This window comes from Callithrix jacchus, chromosome 13, assembly GCF_049354715.1.
Source record: "Callithrix jacchus isolate 240 chromosome 13, calJac240_pri, whole genome shotgun sequence".
Lineage (NCBI taxonomy): Eukaryota > Metazoa > Chordata > Mammalia > Primates > Cebidae > Callithrix > Callithrix jacchus.
The window spans coordinates 78,543,981-78,567,139 of NC_133514.1; the positions used below are offsets into that span (position 1 = coordinate 78,543,981).

Consider the following 23,159-nt stretch of genomic DNA (forward strand, 5'->3'; position numbering starts at 1 on the left):
GCCTGGCAGCTCATGCCTGTAATCCAGACACTTTGGGAGGCTGAGATGGGTGGATCACCTGAAGTCGGGAGTTTGAGACCAGCCTGACCAACATGGAGAAACCCTGTCTCTACTAAAAACACAAAATTAGCCAGGCATGGTAGCACATGCCTATAATCCCAGGTACTCGGGAGGCTGAGATAGGAGAATCACTTGAATCTGGGAGGCAGAGGTTGCAGTGAGCCGAGATTGCGCCATTGCACTCCAGCCTGGGTAACAAGAGCGAAACTCCGTCTCAAAACAAAAACAAAAACAAAAAAGTCTATCTTCAAAAAAAAAAGTTGGTTCATAAGATTGTCAGGGTTGGCAAGTCTAAAAATTGCAGGGCAGGTGGGCAGGCTGGAGACCCAGGGAAGTTGTGAGTCCAAGGGGGGCCTAGAGGCTTTTTCCCTCTCACCAGGGACCTCAGTTTTGTTTTCCTTTAAGGCCTTCAGCTAGCTGGATGAGGCTCACACATATTATGACAGGTAATCTGCTTTACTCCAAGTCTATTGGTTTAAATGTTAATCTTATCTAAAAAATACCCTCACGAAAAAATCCAGACAACATATGACCAAGTATCTGAATGCTGTGGCCTAGTCCAGTTCACACATGAAATTAACCATCACAGAACGCGATATGGGGTGATGTCTTCTCATGCATGTCGGGCAGGGTTCCTCTGCTTCTCCTTGCCCTCTGCAGGTAGTTCCAAGTCAACTTTCTCCTGCCAGAGGATGCAGGGGCTGAACAGGAGTCCTGGGTGTGGATGCAGGGGCCTGGCTCACAGCCTTCCCTACCTCTAGTGTCTCTCTTAAGCCGCAGGTTCCTTAGATGTAGAGTGAACTGGCCACTACATTTGCCTCAATGTTGTTGTGGGCATTAGATGGAAACAATGTGTGTAGGGTGCATGGTGTGCCATCAGGTACAGTGGCTGTGCTACCAGGAGGGCTAGAGGCTCTGACACAGAGCAGGGCAGAGCAACCCTGGATCCTGATGGGTGGCGGTGGCTTTCCTCATGGACAGGGCAGCAGAGGACAGATGGTCCAACCTCAAGTTTTCCCTAGTTCCATAGGAAAGCATCCGCAATCCTGCCGGCCCAGAGCTCCTAAATTGGGTCTCTCTCACTCTTTGTAAATTATATTGTGTTCTTTCCAAACATTTTAAGTAAGATGTTCGTTCTCCTCCTTCATACCCCCACCCCAAATCCACTCCTTTTTCCAAAGGAGACAGTCATCAACTCCTTAACATAAATCATTTCACATCCTCTCTTACTGATTTTTTTTAACTAAAAAAATGGAGGTTGTCTATATTTGTGATTTTATTGTTGTTCACTTAGCAACATATTATATATATTTTTCAATGTCTAAATCTGACTCCTTGTATACTAGTAGGTTTTTTTTAACTTTCTATTCACTTAAAATAGAGAAGAAAGATAAAGAAGAAAAACAAACAAAAGGCTTCTTACAAATAAAAGATAAACCTCTCTGTAGGCCAATGAAATCAGTTTTCTGGGAGAGCAAGCATATTGCTTAGTCCCCTTTTCTCTGAGAAGAGCCTTGGCCCAGGTGATGCTACAGGAGGTCTTGCCAAGACCCCATGTGCACCCAGAAGTCCTTGCTTATAGGTTCCATTCCTAGAGTGTCCTCCTTTGCTCCTGTAGCAATGTTTGCCTCTGAGGCTGAGCCAAATGCTGTGGGCTGTCTGCCACTCCATAAGCAAACAAATGGGAGCATCGAATTTCAAAGCAAATGGCAACAAGTACACACAAATCCTTAGGTTTCTTTCCTTTTCTTTTCTTCTTTCTTTTCTCTTTTCTTTTTTCTTTTCTTTGGAGTTTCACTTTTTTTGCCCAGGCCATAGTGCAATGGCGCCATCTCAGCTCACTGAAACCTTCACCTCCTGGCTTCAAATGATTCTTCTGCCTCAGCCTCCCGAGTACTGGAACCACAGACATGCGCCACCATGCCTGGCTAATCTTTTGTATTTTTAGCAGAGACAGGGTTTCACCATATTGGCCAGGCTGGTATTGAACTCCTGACCTCAGGTGATCCAGCTGCCTCGGCTTCCCAAAATGCTGGGGGATTACAGGTGTGAACCACTGTGCCTGGCCAGGTTACTGTTACTGTTTTTCTACAAAACCTTCCAAACAGCCAAGCAAGAAGTTTGGGGGATTTGTACAAATGTGTACTTTGAGGAACCTCATTTTTGAGGTATGATGTTGTCTGTAATAATTTTTGTTTGCCAAGATCAGAAATTCTCATCCTTATCTCTAGTGAGCAATTTCCTCCCCAGATGTTATTAGGGGAGATATCAGTCACCAAGGCCCTGGCTGGCTCCCTAATAAAAGCCTTTGCAGTATTCCACACCACCAAACCGCAGGTTGTGCCCTCCTGCTTTCATACTGGAAAGATCTAAAGCTCCAAGCCACCAGGGCTGGTGGATATGACTCATCTTCCTGACCCCAAGGGGTGGAGAGTGGTGTGTTTGGTGCACACTGTGCACCTGTCAGTAGTCAGCATCCTGTAGGCCAGGAAAACACTGACTCTTCCCAGGAAAGGCTTTGACGGCAGTTGGAACAGAAGTACCAGTAGACAGAGGCCACTGAGTTATGGAAGAAAACCAGGCTGGGTCCGGTTGTATGTTTATAATAGGAAGAAGGATCCCTCATTTTCCTGTTCAACCTGGTCATCAAAACAAGTAAACAATTAGCCCCTCTTTTTTGTTAGGGTTTTAAGGCTTGCTATTCTATAGGAAACATGGTAGTACACATGGTGAATACCAAAGGAGGCATAAAACATTAATGATTTCTCTTTTTTTTTTCTTCTTCTTTTTATTGCATTTTAGGTTTGGGGTACATGTGCAGAACATGCAAGATAGTTGCATAGGTACACACATGGCAGTGTGTTTTGCTGCCATCATTAATGATTTCTAAGAGGTCCAGTAGCGTGGTTTCTATTGACTCTTTCTCTCCCTCATTATTCTGGAGGGGTTCCTCCATTCGAGTCCTCTGCTATTTACCCCACGACTCCCTCAAACCCTCTCTCTCCCCTGGCCTCAATCACAGATGGTTGCTTCTTTAGCTGGTTATTTACTCCTTCCCTTGTCTCATAAAAAAGTTGAGCTAGCTTACTAGAATACACGGAACAAAGGATGAAAAAAATGGTCAAAATAAGCAATGAAGAAGGCAAGGAAAATAGTTGATAGAGCCAGCAGTAAGATGAGCACATGGAAACATCTATTATATGATGCTATTCAGGTACTGCAAGTAGGCTTCATCCAAGAGTCCTAGAAGCCAAAGAAATGAGAAATATAACCAAGCAGAAAGTATAAGTCGGGAAAGCTCTGCCTTTCTAATGCACAGACCAGAGGGAGGTGGGTGATCACGGTCCTGAGCTAAGCACTTCTCTGACATTGTCTTACTTGATCCTGACAATCTCATGGGGTGGACATTATTATAACACTCATTTTGCAGATAAGGAAACTGAGACTTCAAGAGTAAGTTAGTAATGTGCCCAAGACTACAGAGTTAGTCAGTTGGCTGAAGAAATGAGATTCAAACCCAGGCTATCAGGCTCTGTGTCTGGGTACTAAAGCAAAAAGCACACCCTGCAGGACCGGGTCGGGGAGTGGGGTTCTGTGGGACATTTCTGAGACAAATGTAATAGGCATTTTTGCAGGGCTATGTCTCCTGACCTCTTTCAATGCAATTCATTAATATGGGCACAAAAGTGTAAACTCCATTGAAATTCAGCAAAAGCAATTCATTGAAGCCAAACAATTTGTCCAGGTGTGTAGTTCTTTGATAATCTAATTTCCTTCTCTATGTAGATGAATGAGCACTGTAGACTCTATAGGAATTAGATCAACAGGTATTTTATTCAAGCCATAGTATGTCATTCTACGCATCCCAAGCCCTCTCTATTAAGATTTATGGCTCACTGGAACCTCAAAGCTGAAGTCTTTGGTCTCCTCACTCTTATGCTTCCTAACTTCTACAGAGAAAATACTCTTTTTTTAAATACTTTAAGTTCTGGGGTACATGTGCAGAATGTGCAGGTTTGTTACATAGTTATACACGTGCCATGGTGGTTTGCTGCATCCATCACTCCATCATCCACATTAGAAAATACTCTTAAATATGCTGACAGCCCTCTGGGACAATGGAACACACAATGAATACCTCTATTAAGAACACTTAGAGGACAACTTTACCTGTCTGTGGTTCTCTTCTTCTAACCTATTCTTTGTTAGATATTTTAGGAATTGGGTAGTTCCTGTATTCAAAACTTCATACCATTTGGGCAGCATTTCTCAAACTTTCAGCATCCATAAGCCAATGCAAGCTAAAGCAAAGCACTAATTTTGGGTAAGATTTCATCACAATTCATGCCTGTAATCCCAGCACTTTGGGAGGCCAAGGCAGGTGGATTACCTGAGGTTGGGAGTTTGAGACCAGCCTGACTAACATGGAGAAACCTTGTCTCTACTAAAAGTACAAAAAATTAGCCGGGCATGGTGGCGCATGCCTGTAATCCCAGTTACTAGGGAGGCTGAGGCAGGAGAATCACCTAAACCTGGGAGGTGGAGGTTGTGATGAGCTGAGATTCACGCCATTGCACTACATCCTGGGCAACAAGAGTGAAACTCCATCTCAAAAAAAAAAAAAAGAAATATTTCATCACAATTTTTAGTAATAAAAACATCACATTCTTTTTGAAAACTTTATTATGCAGAAATGCAAACATATACCAAAAGTGGAGTAGTATAAAGAACCCCTACGGACTTAACAACATTCAGCTTCAACTATAATTGACTCCTGGCCAATCTTATTTCAACACCATTCTCACCCACTTCCGTCTCTCATATCATCCTGAAGCAAATCCCAGATATCATATCATTCCATCCATAAATATTTCAGTAGTTGTCTCTAAAAAGATGAATTCTTTCTTTTAACATTACAATAGCATAATCACAACTCTGTGCGAATTACAAAATATTATTAAGTATCAAAATATATCAAATTCCCAACTGTCTCAAAATTGTAAAGTTTTTTTGTTCGAGGATCCAAATAAGGCCTACACATTCCTATCAGACAGAACATTCTTTTAAATGACACTATTTGTTTCATGCATTTGTAAAATGACATAATTTGCAATCTCTACCCAGGATATCTGTCCTATTTGATAATGGTTCCATAGTCCATTGATTTTTTATTAACCTTTATTTTTAGTAAGTTAAACACTCCCAATTTATAGTCACTGGAAACAGTATCAAATGTCTGATACCTTTTTCCAGTGACTATGGATTCAGAAATTAGAGATTTCTTATTGCAAACATGTTTAGCCCTCCACCAGGTGCCAGATCAATTATGAAACACATAAAAACCTGGACAGATGTATGCTTTAACTTGGGAGATGAAGGGAAATGGGTCCCCCTCACCTACAGGGACTTCCTTCTGGCTCTGAACAGCATTATCTTCAACGTTACAGGTCATTTTAAGTTAAAACCAGATTAATAGAGTCAAACTCCAGTCAGAGCAGACTGGACCTGAGTTTGGTCTTAAGAGGATTTCTCAAGTCCAGCTAATTGTTTTTCTCTTAAAGGGACTGAGTTTATCTTTTGGATCCTGTAGACCAATGCCAGAATTGACCTTGCATCAGAGGTAAATGATCAGTAGATATGCCATGATGGGCAAAGTCATTCAAAGTTGTTAGGAGGACCCTGAAAGTGTCAGCAGGGTATGAGGTCATCCTGAAGCAGGATTGGAGCAGGGCCAAGTAGAAAAGGAAGAAGGTGATGTAGAGATAAAGAGGGAGAAATCTGCAATGGCATTCATATTTCTGACTCCAGCATGGGATGCCATGTAAAAAGGAACCCTAAGTTCACACATACATGCACACACACCCCGAAGAAACCCCCGTGCAAGTTGCTCATGGCCCTGGGATGGAAAGAGCCAGCTGATCTGAGAAGAAAATGTGCCTTAGGTGAAATATTCTCTTCATAGTTATAGCAAATGTTCTCAACACTGGCTGCACATTAGAAGCATCTTGAGAGTTTAAAATACTATGTCCAGGCCCCTGTGCAAGCCAGTGGAATTGGAATTTCCAAGTATTTTTAAACCTCCCTCACTGTCCCCCTCCTGGACACCCCCCACCCACACAGGTGATTCTAATGTGCAGCCCAGTCTGAGAACCACCGGGCTAAAGCATGGACAGCAAGGGCTATTTCAGTATAGGACTGATTAATGAGCAAGGACTCATTATTGGAAATACAGCTTGAAGCTTGATTTGGCTCAGGCTGGACTTCTGGAGCTTGGGGTGAGAAGCAATCTAACCTTCTGGATTCACAGCTCTCCTGTGAAACAAGGTTAGGAGGGAAAGCCTGGCAGGGGAATGGGAAAAGAGGGGTGAGGTGTTCTGCACACGAGCTTCCCTTCTGCTCGGGGAGAACAGTGGTTCTCCACTCCAGTGTGCATCATGATCACACGGGGACATCTGTCAAATGCAGCTTTTTGGGCCCCACTCCCTGGTTCGCTCAGAAGATCTAGTATGCAGCCCAAGAACCTGCATTTTTGCAGGTCTCCAGGTGTCTCTGAGAGTTTATGGGAAAAACATACACCCAGAAACCCTGAGAGGCCTCCAGGAGCAGCAGCCTGTGGGCTCTTTCTGGTGAACATGTGCAGGGAAGGGCTTCCCTCTTTAATCCTGGGCCCTGCCCCTGGACGGGCTGAGCAGTCGGTCTGAGGTGGTGCCTAGCATCAGCGTTAGAAGTGATTTCAAGGCACTGCCCAATTGGGGGCCTTCATGGAAAAGTAGTAGACCTACCCCAAGTTTTCTCTGTACAATAGGAGGTGGAAGCAAAGCAGGAAGGCGCTTTGCTCAGTCACTCCTTGTTTCTACCATAAGGGAAGCTGGCATTTTCCTAGGCTGACAGCTGGCAGGAAGTGCAAGCAGAAACCAAGCAGCAGCAGCTGGTCTTTCAGAGACCATTGATTTCACCAGAAAAGTGGACCTCAAAGCAAACATGCAAATTATTGGGCCCCACCCCAGAGCGCCTACTGCTCAGATACTTCAGGGAGATAGGATCCCCAATCTGTGTCACAACAGACTCCCAGGTGATTCTGATGCTTGCTCGGTGATTATGGGCTTAGGAAAGGCCGCCACCTCTCCAGGCCATCCCCTCAGGTCGCTTGTCATGGAGGCCGGTATAGGCCCCACAGTACCTCTCCCGCTCTCACGGTTTGTTATTGGGAAAGTACCAAAGGATACTGTGGCTGCCAACCTGGAGGAAAGGGGGCCTGGTTCCAGGCAGCTGCCACCTGCATAGGCTGCTCTCCCAGCTGACTTGGCTTGTTTTATTTTCTGTAAGTCTGGAGAGGGGCACAGGAAGGACTTTCCCCAGAGACAAAGGACAGCTGGTGCCTAATCCCCCAAAGCAGAGGCAGCTGTGGTCCAGAAACCCCAGGGCCTGTTTCCACCATCCTCCCTGGGGAAATGCAGGCACAGGGCTGAGAGAGGCCCAGGACTTGTCTCCATACTCTCCTTTCCCTGGCCAAGAAAATGCTTCCTCTTGTTGGAGGATGGATATGCAAACACTTCCTTTATGCATAAGGCTGCAGCCAGAAGGGTGGCATCCTGTACCAAGACAAAAGCCCTTTTGGGACAGAGTGTCAATGCTGGTACCCCACACTCCCAAAGATGGGGGGAGGCTGATCTGAGGCCGAGACACAGGTGAGGACTAGCCGAGTGGGACCGAAAAAGTTACTTTCCTCTTTCTTCTCTGGACCCAAATTTGGACTTCTTCCAAGCATTCTGATCAGAGACAAGGACTAACATGCTCTAAAAGGGGAGTCGCCAGGATAGAAGTAATCCAGACCTATTGTGGACTCACTGCAGAGTCTACATGTGTTACATGGAGTTCACAACTTTAACAAAACAAAAATACAGGGGCTTGGGTTAAATGAAAAGTATGGTTTTATTGTATTTTCTTGTCAAACACCTTTACTTGAGGCAACAACTGAGGTACAATTTAATTCAGCAGGAAATATCACACTCAGAGGGAAAACACACACTCAAAAAAACACTTAAATTAAAGCCAAACATTCTTTCCAAGGCACAGCACTGGCATGTTCAGATTGACAGCAGAATGAGTTTGTTTCCATGAAACAAAATCACGAGTCCAGAGTCTGTTTTTGAAACAGCTTTGCACTTCATCTCCACTTCTTGGGCTCAGGGAACGATGCTCGTGGCCTTCCTTAGGGCCAGGTAGCCAGTGACGACATCAGAGGGCAGCCTCCGAATGTAGGAAAACTCTTCGATGGTGCTGAACCGCAGTTTGCTCTGGGGGTCTGTGTAGTTGGCCTGGGTGGAAAGAGGCACAGGGAAGGGCAGAAAGTTATTGCTGGTAGGGATATTTTAAGTTCAAGTATAAGTTTAAAACTTTTTTCTATTTCCCTGAAAGTGAAATATATTTTCATTATGACTTACTCTGCCACCAAGAACACTAAATCACTCACTGTGGCACAGACTCATTAACTTTCCCAGACTCCAGAAACACTTCAGGGTATGGATGGAAGGGAAATCACCACATCAGACTCTGGGACCCTTATTGTTGGTGCCTCAAGGGCTGCAAGCAATAGGTCCAAGACTGAATTCACAATGGTCATCCCTCCCTGTCTCTAGACTCCTGCCTCCTTCCAACATGTCCCAGGTCTGTGCTCCTCAAGCCAAGAGCTGATGCCCTGCATGCTGGGCACATGCCCCTCCCTGCTGTGCTCCACTTACCTTCAGCATGCTCCTTCCCAGCTCTTCCAACACCCGCTGTGCCACTTCCACGCCTCCTAGGCCACTCTGTTGTACATCACGGGCCACTAACACCCACCCTTCCCCTAGAACTGCAGCTAGGTTCTTCTTGGCAACGTGCAATTCTGATCATGTCATTCCTCAGCATAAAATCTCTCAAAATGGCTCCTCTGCTCTTGGGACAAAGGCCCAAGTCCTCCATGCAGCTCCTTAGCTCTGGGCCTTCCTTTGTCCTCAGCCTCTTCCTCAGCCACATGCCCCTGCTCTCTGATTCCAACTGTCCCCGGCCTCTACATTCCTCCCTCTTACCATGCCCCATCTGTCCTTTCCTTGTCAGGGGACCCCAACTGCAGCCCACTTTGCTCAGTAATCAGGACTCAGCCCCAAAGCTACACCTCTGTGGAAGCCTATTTGTACCCCCTAGGAGGTCAGAGCCCCACCCTCTTTCATAGCAGCACAGCACTCCAGTGGAATGCACATCTCTGTTGCTTTAAAGTTTATCATCTACATGACTCTGATGATGGTCTAGACTATGAGGGTCCATGAGACGGGAACACTGTGGTTTGCTTATCACTGTAGACTGGCTCCTGATGCAACACAGAGTGCACAGAGGGCCTTCAGTCAGGGTTTGTATAACAAATGATTAATGAATGAATAAATAGATGAATAAACAGACAATCAGCACTATCACAGAAAAGAGAACTTGTTTCCCAGACATATCAAAATTCTCTCTTGGTCTCTGTTCCCCATGTGCCAAGTGGAGAAAATAATTCACTAACTATATACCTCAAAGCATGTGGCTTCTACGAATTTTGAAAAAAAAAACATGAGGGTGAGTCATTTTGAACTCCTTTAAAAAATTATAAAAGATGCCATTAAAGTCTAGACAGATAAGATCCAATTATTCAAGTGTGAATGTCTACTTACGTGGCTCATCTTTGTGTGGACCTAGACTCACAGTAATCCTGCGATTTAGTAAGGGAGGGAAGTCTCAATAAAGAAGCGACAAGCTGTCGGGAACTTACTCATAGGCTTCTCATGCGTAAAACGTCTTCCATTTTGCCACTGGGGACTCCCCAGCGTATTTAACTGCTGTGTGTTAGGAAAATGGGATTATTCCTAAAAGGCTAAGATTAACTAATAGCTCTATATAAAATAAAACTTGGATCCCTTGTTTTGATCTAGATGTTACCTTTGTGTCTTCGTTTCCTTTAATGACAGTAAAGGCTTCTTTAGAAAAACAGTGACAAGTATCTTCTGAGGGATCCTGGCTGGGAGGGAAGTTAGGTTAACTAGCAGGGGAGGCTGCCCTGCAGTTCCGAGCAGAGTGCAGGCATGTGTGTCTGGAGATCATCTGGCCTCCATAGACAAACCAGCCTCGGCTGAGCTCCATGTCTGTGGCTGCTTCACTCCAACACCAAACTGTGCTGAGCCGGCCCGCCCAAGTTCAGACCTCACTGCCAAGAGGGCTGCTGAATAAACAGTGCAGAATACAGAGATCTCGTGGCACCAACAAAAACGTTACCAACAAAAACCTGAACAGACTGGACTGGACCCAGGGGCCAGCATCTAGGATTCTGAATAGAAGGAAGGATGCCAAGTGACACCCCAGCATTGAACAAGTAAAGAACTTCACACCTATAGTCCACCCTCCTCTGGATGCCATCCCTTGAGCCTGAGTGAAATAAGCAAAGGCCAACTTCCCAGAGCAAAGTCAGCAAACAGTTTCAAGTCCCCTTGCTGCAGGGTGACAGGCAGTATTCACAGCTTCCCTGTCTCACTCAGAACACACTTTCCATAGCTCTGTAATGAGTGCTGAACACAGGTGTGACCCTGCATGTCTTGCTGCCATGTTTAGGCACAGAGGAAACAGTCACATGGCTGGCTGGGAACAGCTGTGTGTCAATATAAACGTGAACTAGGCTTTACTTTTTAATTATGTAACTTTAAATTATATAAGCAACAGACGAACATGTTCTCCTTTAAAAAAGAATTAAAAGAAAACATCACAGATAAGACTAAAGTCCTCATTTATCACCATCTACCACCCAAAAGTCCTCTGCCTTCCCCTGGAGAAACCACTGCTCAGTGGGCACCTTTCCAGACTTTTTATGTCTACCCCTATACACATATGTAAACACACAAGAGAAATAACCCAATCTATGTGTGTGTATGTGTGTGTTGATTTTTATATATGTGGCACCATGCTGTTAATATTGCTTTGCATCTTTCAATCAACATTACCTCCTGGAAATTTATCCGTGTTGTAACTATGCTTTGAGCTCAAGAATAGTATGAAAATATCTGCTGTGATAGTCCTTGATGTTGCTTCCAACATTTTGCAAATGCTGTCTCTCATAAGCATTTCTGCATAATGTTCTTTGTGCACTCTATTTCTCTAGGGAGCTGCCTATAAGGCACATTGCAAGGTCAGAGGCTTTTGCTTTTTAAATCTCAACAGACTGCTCCAACTGTCCTCCAAATATGCAGTACCAGTGCATGTTCCCACCTCAAAACAGCAATGTATGAAGATACCCATTTCTGTATGTTGGTGCCAAAATGTATAATCAAATGTCTTAATTTCTTCCTCGTTTGATGAGTCTTTCTCCTAATTACCAGTGAAGCTGAATATCTACTCATTGGTCATCTATATTTTTTCTCTGGCAATTGCCTGTTTATATCTTTTTTGCTGATTCTTCTGTGGGATTGTCCTTTAATAAGTTGGGAGAGTTCTTTGTCTATTCAGAATTTTTTATTTCTTACATACAGTGGGGCAAGAGGTTTTAGGTAGTGCGTAACATGAAAAGTCCATGTTACACACTACCTGGAATAATGATTCTTCTTCCTCCTAATCTGTGAAAACCACTGTACTAGCAGATGAGCTGCCTGAAACAGTATGGATAAAGCTGACATTCTAAGGAACTACCCTCCAAGTCTGGCCATAAGCTGTGGCCTCCAGAAACTCAAAATGACACACGGAGAGATTTCCACTTCAGGCCATAACAGAATAAATGGTGCCAGATGAGCTCTCTTGCCATAAACAACTATTACAACAGGTCAAATATATGAGGTAGCTATTTTCAGGCAACAGACAAGAGGTAGCATAAGACCGCAATGCCTGAGAAAAGAGAAGCTTATAAGGTAAGTTCCAGGATCATCCAAACTCTCTGCCTGTGACAATTTCCTGACCATGGGGCAGAGGCAGAGCTCACACAGAGCTCAGTGAACCCACTGAGCTGGGGAGGCAGAGATCAGATTCAGGGGCTACTGGAACATCTGGATTTGGCAAAGCTGAGTAACAGAAAAGGGAGCTTCCCTGGAAGGGAGGCAAAAGTTGGTTTGGGATTTCATGTGAGTCCATAACCATGGCTGGGCTATGCACGTTCAAGGCAAGACTATACAGGTCTTACTGGAGACTGGTTAAGAGGGAAACAGAAACTCCAGAGGCTGAGCAGTGCTGGGAGCTGCTGAAGTGCCAGCCCAGCCAGAGTAGAGAGATCTTTATAACAATAGTCCTAGCACCTAGCTAAGACAACAGAAAGGCCACAGCTTAGGAGCTAAAATCATGCTCGCTTGTGAGTACAGTCTATTCTAGTCTCACCACAACAAAGTCTAACAGCAAACTTCAATAAGACTGGAAGAGGATAAAGAGCTTAGAAGTTACGTGGAACTAAGTTGAAGGAGTTTGGGAAACATCATGGGCCTTCCACAGACCAGTCCTAACAAAGCACAAAACCAAACCTATACCCATTCAAGGTGATCAGTCAGTAACTGAGCTACCCACAGGAAAGAAAATACTCTTCAGGGAAAGATAACAGAATCTAGAGTTTTTACAATATATCATCCATAATGGCCAGCACACAATACAAAATCTTGTAGATGCAAAGAAATAGGAAAATGTGATCCACAGTTAAGAAAAAAAGCAGTCAATAGAAACTGGCCAAGATGAACCAAATGTTGGAGATAGCAGATAAACACTTTAAAGTAGCTATTATGTGTTCAAGGACTATATATATATATATATACACACACACACACACACACACACACACTTAATAACTAAGTAGTCTTAAAAGACAAGGAAATCACCAGAACCAGACCCGAATATGACATAGGTTTTCAAACTATCAGATGGGAAATTTAAAATAACTATAATTTAATACAATAAAGGAGAGACAACATGCAAAATAGAAAGTTATTTCAGGTCAGGCAATGGTGGCTCATGTTGGTAATCCAAACACTTTGGGAGGCCAAGGCAGAAGGATGGCTTGAGGCTGGGAGTTCAAGACCAGCCTGGGCAACAGTGAGACCCCTTCTCTATAAAAAATTTTGTTAAAGTTAGCCAGGTGGGATGGCACATGCCTATAGTCCAAGCTTCCTGGGAGGCTGAAGCAGGTGGATCACTTGAGCCCAGGAGTTTGAGACTGCAGTGAGCTGTGATCACACCACTGCATTCCAGCCTGTATTAGAGAGCAAGACTCTTATCTCTAAATAAATAAATAATTTAAAAGAAAGTTATTTCATCAGTGGTATAAAAACTATAATAATCAAATAGAAAGCTAGAAATTAAAAACATAATTAAAAAGATAAACAATGCTTCCAATGGGCTCATTGGTATACTCAATACAGTGAGTAAAGAACTTGAAGACACATCAGTAGTTACCATCCAAACTGAACCACAACCAAATAAAAATGTTTTAAAAATCAAACAAACCAAAACAGAATATCCAAGAGTTTTGAGACACTATCAAATAGTTTAACATCTGTGTAATTGGAATCCTAGAGGAAGAGAAAAACACGAGGCAAAATAAATATTTGAAGAAATAATGGCCAAGAATTTTCCAAAATTCTTGACAGATACCAAACCACAAATCCAAACCTCAGAGAACATCAAGAATACATACCAGAAAAATAATACCCAGAATCATATTCAGTAATACTCAGTCATATTCAAACTGCTGAAAACAAAAGACAAAGAGAAAATCTTGAAGACAGTCAAACAAGAAACATTACTAAGAGATGAACAAAGGTAAAATTATACCAAACTTCTCATCAGAAACCATGAAACAAAAAGACAACATTTAACCACTGACATCTTAAAAGTGATGAAAGAAAAAACTGTCAGCCCAGACTGAAAATGTCATTCAAAAATACTCACTGAAAATGTCATTCAAAAAAGAAGAACAAGGCTGGGTACAGTGGCTCATGCCTGTAATCCCAGCACTTTGGGAAACCAAGGCGGAAGGATCACTTGAGCTCAGGAGTTTGAGACTAGGTCTGGGCAACAGGGTGAAATCCCATCTCTACAAAAAATTTTAAAAATCAGCCAGGCATGGTGGCATACACCTGTAGCCCCAGTTATCTGGGAGGCTCAGGTGGGTGGGTCACCTCAGCCTGGGCGGTCGAGATGGCTGCAGTGAGCCAAGATGGCACCACTGCACTCCAGCCTGGGCAATATATTAAGACGCTGTCTTAAAAAAAAAAATGAAGAAGAAATAAAAGCTCTTTGGCTAAACAAAAAAAAGGAAGGAATTCATTAGCAGCAAATCTGCTTTATAAGAAATGCACAGTAAAATGTTCCAGTAGAAAAAATATGACATCAGACTGCAACTTAGAAATAACAAAATGAAAAAAGGTGGAAACAGAATGAAATTAAGATAAAAGAAAGTTCTTTTTTTTTCCTTTATTTCTCTAAAAGGGAATTGTCTAAAGCACAAACTAACAGCCATGTATTTTGTTTGTAGCATATGTAAAAATAAACTATATGACAACAAAGAATGAGAGACTGGAATTAGAAATTCACTACTAGAAGACCTCACACTACACACAACATGGTATATTTGAAAATAGACTCAGGTTATTTAAAATGTATATTGTAAACATTATTAATTTTTAAAAGAGGTATAAATAATAAGAAAATAACATTTTAAGATGTTCAGTTAACCCCAGTTTTATCATGAGAAAACATCAGAGAAATTCCAGTAGTGGAGGATTCTACTAAATACTTGACCAGTACTCCTTAAAACAGTTAAGGTCATTAAAAACAAGGACAATCCGTACTGGAGTGACTCCAGAGGAGCCTTCTTAGAAATCCTCCTCTTGGAGGCAGGGCACCAAGATGGCCATGAGAAAGCAACACTGGAATGTAGCTCCCAGCAAATGAGACTCAGAGGGCTAGAGGACTTCATGATTCCAAAGGAGGTGTGGGGTTCATTTTGGTGGGACTGATAGGGCACTGAAAATAGCCCAGGGAAGAAGATGCAGGATGAGAGCTGCCCAGTGGGGCCAAATCAAGAAGGTGGGGGGGGGGGTGCATCCCCACCTGAAACATGGGGGTCGGGGGAATGGGACTTCACCCTCTCGGTGCTCCAGTATGGACCCTGTGCTTACTTCATCCCTCCTACAACCCAGAGTCCACAAGAGCCCTGCCAGACTGTGGGGCACTGTGGGTTGTTGATACAGGGCACCGCCAGTTGTCACACGGACCTGGGCGGAAGCCTGGACTAGCCACTGGGACAGACCGCCCACAGAGGGAGGTAGAATTGAAAGCAGGGAAACAGATCATAAGGCCTCGCAGGCCCCACCTCCACAGAACTTAAACTGAAGCCCTCACTAGAGAGCTTGGCAGCAAATACACCAGTCTGACCCCAACCAGGAAGACTGAGGTCTGGGAGAGATGCCATTGGGAAGGCGGGGCCAATCTCACCTGCAAACAAACTCCAGGGAAAGACCACTCATCCAACAACCTGACTGAACCGGAAAGAGCCCAGCAACACCCTCTACAGGCCAAAAAAGATATACCTCCAACCTCAACAGAAAAAAAGTCCACTCAGAGACTCCTCCTGAAATTACCGACTTCAAAGATCAAAGGAAGATAAATCCATAAAGATGGGGAAAAAAACAGTGCAAAATGGTGAAACCATCAAAGAACAGAACACCTCTTCTTCTCCCAGGGATCACAACTCCTCACCATCAAGGGAACAAAAAAAGACAGAGAATGAATTTGACAAATTGATAGAAGCAGGCTTCAGAAGATGGGTAATAACAAACTTTTCTGAGTTAAAAGACCATGTTCTAACCTAATGCAAAGAAACTAAGAACCTTGAAAAAAGGTTAGATGAAATGCTAACTAGAATAACCAGCTTAGAGAAGAAAATAAACAACTTGATGGAGCTGAAAAACACAGCACAAGAACTTCGCATGGCATACACAAGTATCAATGGCCGAATGGATCAAGCAGAAGAAAGGCTATCAGAGATTGAAGATCAACTCAATGAAATAAAATGAGAAGGTAAGATTAGAGAAAAAAGAGTGAAAAAAAAATGAACAAAGCCTCCAAGAACTATGGGATTATATGAAAAGACCTAATCTACGCTTGATTGGCATACCTGAATGTGACAAGGAGAATGAATCCAAGTTGGAAAACACTCTTCAAGACATTCTTCAAGAGAACTTTCCCAACCTAACAAGGCAGGCCAACATTCAAATCCAGGAAATACAGAGAACACTACCAAGAAATGCTTCAAGAAGAGCAACCCCAAGGCATATAATTGTCAGATGCACCAGGGTTGAAATGAAGGAAAAAATTCTAAGGGCAGCCAGAGAGAAAGGTCTTTCTTCTCACAAAGAAAAGACCATCAGACTCACAGCGGATCTCTTGGCAGAAACACTATAAGCTAGAAGGTAGTGGGGACCAATATTCAACATCCTTAAAGAAAAGAACTTTCAACCTAGAATTTCATATCCAAACTAAGCTTCATAAGTCGAGGAGAAATAAAACTCTTTATGGACAAGAGACTGCCGAGAGATTTCGTTGCTACAAGACGTGCCTTACAAGAGCTACAGAAGGAAGTACTAAACAGGGAAAGGAACAACCAGTACCAGCCACTGCAAAAACGTACCAAATGGTAAAGAACAACGATGCAATGAAGAAACCGTATCAACTAATGGGCAAAACAACCAGCCAGTAACAAAATGGCAGGATCAAACTCAAATATAACAATAGTAACGCTGAATGTAAATGGCCTAAATGCCCCAATCAAAAGACAGACTGGCAAACTGGATAAAAAGTCATGACCCATCAGTGTGCTGTATTCAAGAGACCCATCTCACATCCAAAGACTCACATAGACTCAAAATAAGGGATGGAAGAAGATTTATCAAGCAAATGCAGAGCAAAAAAAGCAGGAGTTGCAATCCTAGTCTCTGATAAAATGGACTTTAAACCACAAAGATCAAAAGAGACAAAGAAGGGCATTACATAATGGTAAAGGATCAATGCAACAAGAAGAGCTAGCTATCCTAAATATATATGCACCCAGTGCAGGAACACCCAGATACATAAAGCAAGTTCTTAACGACCTACAAAGAGACTTAGACTCCTGTACAATAATAGTGGGAGACTTTAACACTCCACATATGATATTAGACAGATCAACGAGACAGAAAGTCAACAAGGATATCTAGGACTTGAACGCAGATTTGGACCAAGTGGACCAAACATTTACAGGACATTTACAGGAAACTCCACCTCAAATCCACAGAATACACATTCTTCTCAGCACCATATTGCACTTACTCCAAAACTGACCACATAATGGGAAGTAAATCACTCCTCAGCAAATGCAAAAGAACGGAAATCCTAACAGTCTCTCACACCACAGTGCAATCAAATTAGAAATCAGGATTAAGAAAAGCACTCAAAACCGCACAATCACATGGAAACTGAACAACTTGCTCCTGAATGACAAATGGATAAACAATAAAATGAAGGCAGAAATAAAAATGTTCTTCAAAACCAACGAGAATGAAGACACAACATACCAGATCCTATGGGACACAAAGCAGTGTCTAGAGGAAAATTTATAGCAATAAATGCCCACATGAGAAAAAAGAAAAGATCTAAAATTGACACCCTATCATCAAAATTGAAAGAGCTAGAGGAGAAAGATCAAAAAAACTCAAAAGTAAGCAGAAGACAAGAAATAACTAAGATCAGAGCAGAACTGAAGGAGATAGAGACAAAAAAAAAAACCCTTCAAAAAAATCAATAAATCCAGAAGCTGGTTTTTTTGAAAAGATCAACAAAATAGACAGACCGCTAGCTAGACTAACAAAAAAGAAGAGAGAAGAATTGAATAGATGCAATAAAAAAACGATAAAGGGGAGATCACCATGGATTCCTCGGAAATACAAACATCAGAGATTACTACAAAAAACTCAGTGTACATAAACCAGTAAGTCTGAAAGAAATGGATAAATTCCTGGACACTTGCACACTCCCAAGACTAAGCCAAGAAGAAGTTGAAACTGTGACTAGACCAATAACAAAGTTTGAAGTCAAGGCAGCAATTAATAACCTAGCAACCCAAAAAAGTCCCGGTCCAGACAGGTTCACAGCCGAATTCTACCAGACATACAAGAGCAGCTGGTACCATTCCTGTTGAAACTATTCCAAACAATATGAAAAAAGGGAATCCTTCCTAACTCTTTCTATGAGCCCAACATCATCCTGATACCAAAATGTGGCAGAGACACAACTAAAAAAGAAAAGTACAGGCCAATATCCATGATGAACATTGATGTAAAAATCTTCAATAAAATACTGGCAAACCGATTGCAACAGCACGTCAAAAAGCTTATCCACCACGACCAAGTAGGCTTCATCCTGGGGATGCAAGGCTGGTTCAACACATGCAAATCAATAAATGTAATTCACCACATAAACAGAACCAAAGACAAAAACCACATGATTATCTCAATAGATGCAGAGAAGGCCTTCAACAAAATTCAACAGCGCTTTATGGTAAAAACTCTCAAGAAACTAGGTATCAATGGAACATATCTCAAAACAATAAAAGCTATTTATGAGAAATCCACAGCTAATATCATACTGAATGGGCAAAAACTAGAAGCATTCCCTTTAAAAACAAGGATGCCCTCTCTCACCCTCCTATTCAATATAGTATTGGAAGTTCTACCCAGAGCATTTAGGCAAGAAAAAGAAATAAAGGGCATTCAATTAGGAAAAGAAGTCAAATTGTCCCTATTTGTAGATGACACGATCATATATTTAGAAGACTCCATCGTCTCAGCCCAAAACCTCCTTAAGCTGATAGGCAACTTTGGCAGAGTCTCAGGATACAAAATCAATGTGCAGAAATCACAAGCATTCCTATACACCAATAACAAACAGAGAGCCAAATCATGAGCAAACTCCCATTTACAACTGCTACAAAGAGAATAAAATACCTAGGAATACAACTAACAAAGGAGGTAAAAGATCTCTTCAAGGAGAACTACAAACCACTGATCAAGGAAATAAAAGAGGACACAAACAGATGGAAAAACATTCCATGCTCATGGTTAGGAATCAAAATTGTGAAAATGGCCATACTGCCCAAAGTAATTTATAGATTCAACGCTATCCCCATCAAGCTACCATTGACCTTCTTCACAGAACTGGAAAAAAACACTTTAAACTTCATATGGAACCAAAAGAGAGCCCACATAGCCAAGACGTTAGTGAGTTATGATCACACCACTCCATTCTAACCCGGGCAAAAAAGCAAGACCCTACCTCCAAAAAAAGGGAAGACCCAACAACCCAACAATATGCTTTCAACAAGAATCCATTTTAAATATATACATAGTTTAAAAGTGAAAAGATCAGCTGAGCATGGTGGCTCATACCTGTAATCCCAGCACTTGGGGAGGCTGAGGCATGAGGATCACTTGAGGTCACGAGTTCGAGACTAGCCTGGTCAACATGGCAAAACCCCATCTCTACGAAAAATACTAAATTAAGCCAGGTGTAGTAGCACACACGCCTGTAATCCCACCTACTTGGGAGGCTGAGGCAGGAGAATTACTTGAACCCAGGAGGTAGAGGCTGCAGTGAGCCAAGATTGCACCACTACACTCTAGCCTGGGCGATACAATGAGACTCTGTTGCAAAAAAAAAAAAAAAAAAAAATAGTGAAAAGATCAAGAAAAATATACCATCCAGACCTGAACAAAAGAAAGCTGGGGTAGGAATATTAGTTTCAGGCAAAGCAGACTTCAGAACAATGAATATTATCAGGGAGAAACAGGGATATTACATAATAACAAAGGAGGCAATTTTCCTCTACACATAATTAATTCGATCAGTGTGTTAAATAAGTTAGAGTCATATTTTCATTAAAATGTAAAGCATTTAAATTATTTTTCCAAACTTATGAGATGAAAAAGGATTAAGAAAATGACTCTTAAGTTCCACCTTCTGCAAATAAGGAAATGGGGGTGCTCTGAGATTCCTGAGCTTTAGCACTCGCCCACTTCCCACTCTTCCAGCTACACTGGCAGTTTCTGAACTGTGTTCCCCAGAAGCACTTGAGCAGTCACTGTGGTGGGGAGTGGGTAGTAAGATAGGTGGCCAGATCCACAGCAGAAAGGTGGGCTCCAGGCTGTTTATATATTGGATTCTGTAAAAGATTTCATTTGGAAAAGGAGTTCTGATGCTTAAAAATAAGTTTGAAAGTCACAACCTTTACCAAAGCATCTGTTTAAAGAACTTTAAATAAGTTTTGTAAATATAATCATCATCTAAAATGCAGGTTTTAAAAACTTCAGCAGTAAAAAAAGAAATATATAGTTGTTTCTTTTATGTTATCTCATATAGTTAACTAGCGGAGATAAAGAAGTGAAACTCGGGTCTCCTGCTTTTTAGTTCGATCTTCCCCGCAGGCTGCCCCCACAGATGCCTCAGTTTGCAGCAAAGAACATACCGCACAAACCTATCACCTATCACCATAGACAGGGTCCAGGCAGGACTGGCGGCGGTCAATACTCAACACTTATCTAATTAGACATTACTGTGAAATCTTTTCCATTTGAAGTTGTAAGAGATATGCTCATACTTACAAGAAGACCTGAAACATCAGAATACTTCTTAGCTGGCTTAAAGGATGGAGGAGCATCAATACTGAAGTCTGGAAAAAGAAAAGATAACTAAACTGGACTTAAAACATTCAAATCCCTTCTCTTTTTTCCTAAAATATTATTTGATAATATTCCTGTAATTTTCCTTTATGATTAAGTAGTCACAGAAGTCTCTGGAGATTACCTAGAGGAGTAGGGGAGGATTCTCAGAAATAATGCAGTATGTCATAGGCCAAGTGCAGGCTCCAGATCTAGCCCCGCCCTATCACCAGGGACCCTTATTCCAGCAGAACCACTGGAAAGATCATCTGCCCACCAGCTATTTTCACAATCTCATACTGCATGAGCTGACGGTGATGAAATGCCAAACAAGCCAATAACTGGATCTGAGCATCCCGACACCCTCATGTCCGCACCCAGATGAGTGAATGACTAGCTCACTTGTCACCCATGTGAGTCACCCCATGAAAGAAGTATAGTGGAGCAGGAGATGGTGAGAACCTTGAACTTGTACTTTCCAGTGACACTAAACAGAACATGTAACCATGTTTTACATAAATTTGGACACAATGCCGCATGAAGTATTTACTCTGCTAAACGCTGGCTCACAAAGTAAGACAGCTGGCTAAGCTGGTTGTCAGGAGCCCTCCCAAATCTGGCATTATACTTGGGCTACCTTGTCTTTGGAAACATACTTTAAGAGTAGACTTCTGAATAAGAAGTTTGTCTAGCAGAAACAACAATATTATCATATCGGGACCTATGACACTAAAAATCACACATCCATGACAACACAAACAAATAGGCTCAATACAGATACAGTTATGAGAAAATGCACACATAATCTCTCCAGGCTGATACCACTATAAAATTCTCAAGCTAAAAATTATTTCCTACAATAATGCAAACACAATAAAATAATGTGGGTTTGTTATAAGACAGTTCCTACTCTGAACATTATAAACACATGGAAGGCTCTAGGCAGCTCACAGTTAGGATCGTTCAGTTGCCACGGCAATGCCCTTTCGGAAGCGAGGATTTGTTTCAGGTTCTTCCAGGTTCTGTTCTTCTTGCCAGCTACCGCGCCACCGTGGCCAGAGTGCTCGAATTAAAGAATTAAAGGCATGGATTATTAGGAGAAACAAAAACCAATGGGGACTACCATTTCAGCATCTGACATTTATGCTTAATCATAACTGTAATATACCTCTCATTCAACAATCATTTGGACCCCTGAGACTTTTTTTTTTAAAGTATTTCACTGTACACGTTAACATGTTAATCTTAGTTTTTTTTTTTTAAAAAAAAGGTTTTCAAATTGTCAAAACCCTTAAGTTGGTGTTGAAGTAGAAATAAAAGACTACTTTTTTATATGCATGTTAAAAAAAAACACAAAGCCTTTATTGGATCTAACTTCGTAGAATTCATTCATGAATTTCTTCATATTTGAAGATAAATTTGCGATGAAGTCAGATTTAAATCCACGACTGCATCTCTAAACTCCCTTCTCGGGACAAGTCTCCACCTTGCAAACTGGGGATCCTGGAGAAGTCCAGAAAGCCCCAGTTGCAGTATGGCAAGCCTTCTGGAAATCTTTTTTTTTTTTTAATCCTATGAAGATGACAGAATAAAATGAAAAAGAATATCAAAATCTATTGCAAACACTGGTAATACTGTATTTCCAAAACTAATTCATTAGAAATAATTTAACAGTATAATCTCAACTGCTGCAATTTATCACCACTCTCAAGAATGAAAGGAAGAGAACCGTATTTTCACTCAACAGCACAATAGCTTCGATTTACCTTTAAAAGCTAATGAGCAAGTATTCTTCTTTTAGTTAAATATTTCAAGCGTTGTCTAAGATTTATGTAAGATCAATGAAAAGGTTAGGGGAACAACCATCATGGAAATGACCCACCGCCAAACAGTATCCTTTAATGAATTCACGAAGGACACCCAAATCCCTGGGCAACGGCACACTGAGAGATCAAGAAAGAACCCTTCTTCTCTTGTCCCCATCTTGCCCATGGGGGAGAATGAGGCGACTGGGACTGAGGGAGAAGGGGATGCCAGTGCTACCCTGGCTATAATCCCAGCAAGATCAGAGGCTGAGGTGTGGCATTTGGCTGTTTGTTCAGCTAATACCTTTGATGCTTACCACAAAGTTGGGATCCTTAAATGGCAAAGGTTTGGTAGCTTTTTCCACAGGTCCTGTGCTAAACTCAGAGGGCACCATTTTATTCTCACTCATGGCTTCCATGCTGATACCCTTAAAACATAAGAAAAAGAGTTTGAAAAAAAAAAAAAAGAGGCAAAGAAGGGATCATGAGCTGGCCCAAAGTCCCCAGTGAGTCAGGGGCTCCCAGTTCTCAGTCCTGGAGGATACTGTAAGCATGACAAGGACAGTCTTACAGC

At 42.1% G+C, this 23,159-nt stretch overlaps 2 protein-coding genes across 3 annotated transcripts in view; one reads left to right on the top strand and one right to left on the bottom strand.

Annotated features, from left to right (window-relative positions):
• Nucleotides 1–23,159, top strand: part of LOC144579045 (uncharacterized) — a 120,912-nt gene that overhangs the window by 81,429 nt on the left and 16,324 nt on the right. The gene's annotated exons all lie outside the window — the stretch shown is intronic.
• Nucleotides 4,726–23,159, bottom strand: part of INO80C (INO80 complex subunit C) — a 37,114-nt gene continuing 18,680 nt past the window's right edge. For both annotated transcript variants that reach the window (XM_035270887.2, XM_017963944.4), the window contains exons 2-5: nt 22,903–23,013; nt 21,732–21,843; nt 20,724–20,791; nt 4,726–8,378 (exon numbers count right to left, since the gene is read on the bottom strand). In XM_035270887.2, coding sequence (XP_035126778.1) covers nt 8,247–8,378; nt 20,724–20,791; nt 21,732–21,843; nt 22,903–23,013 — 423 coding nt within the window. In that variant the 3' untranslated portion in view covers nt 4,726–8,246. The remainder of the gene's footprint in view (nt 8,379–20,723; nt 20,792–21,731; nt 21,844–22,902; nt 23,014–23,159) is intronic.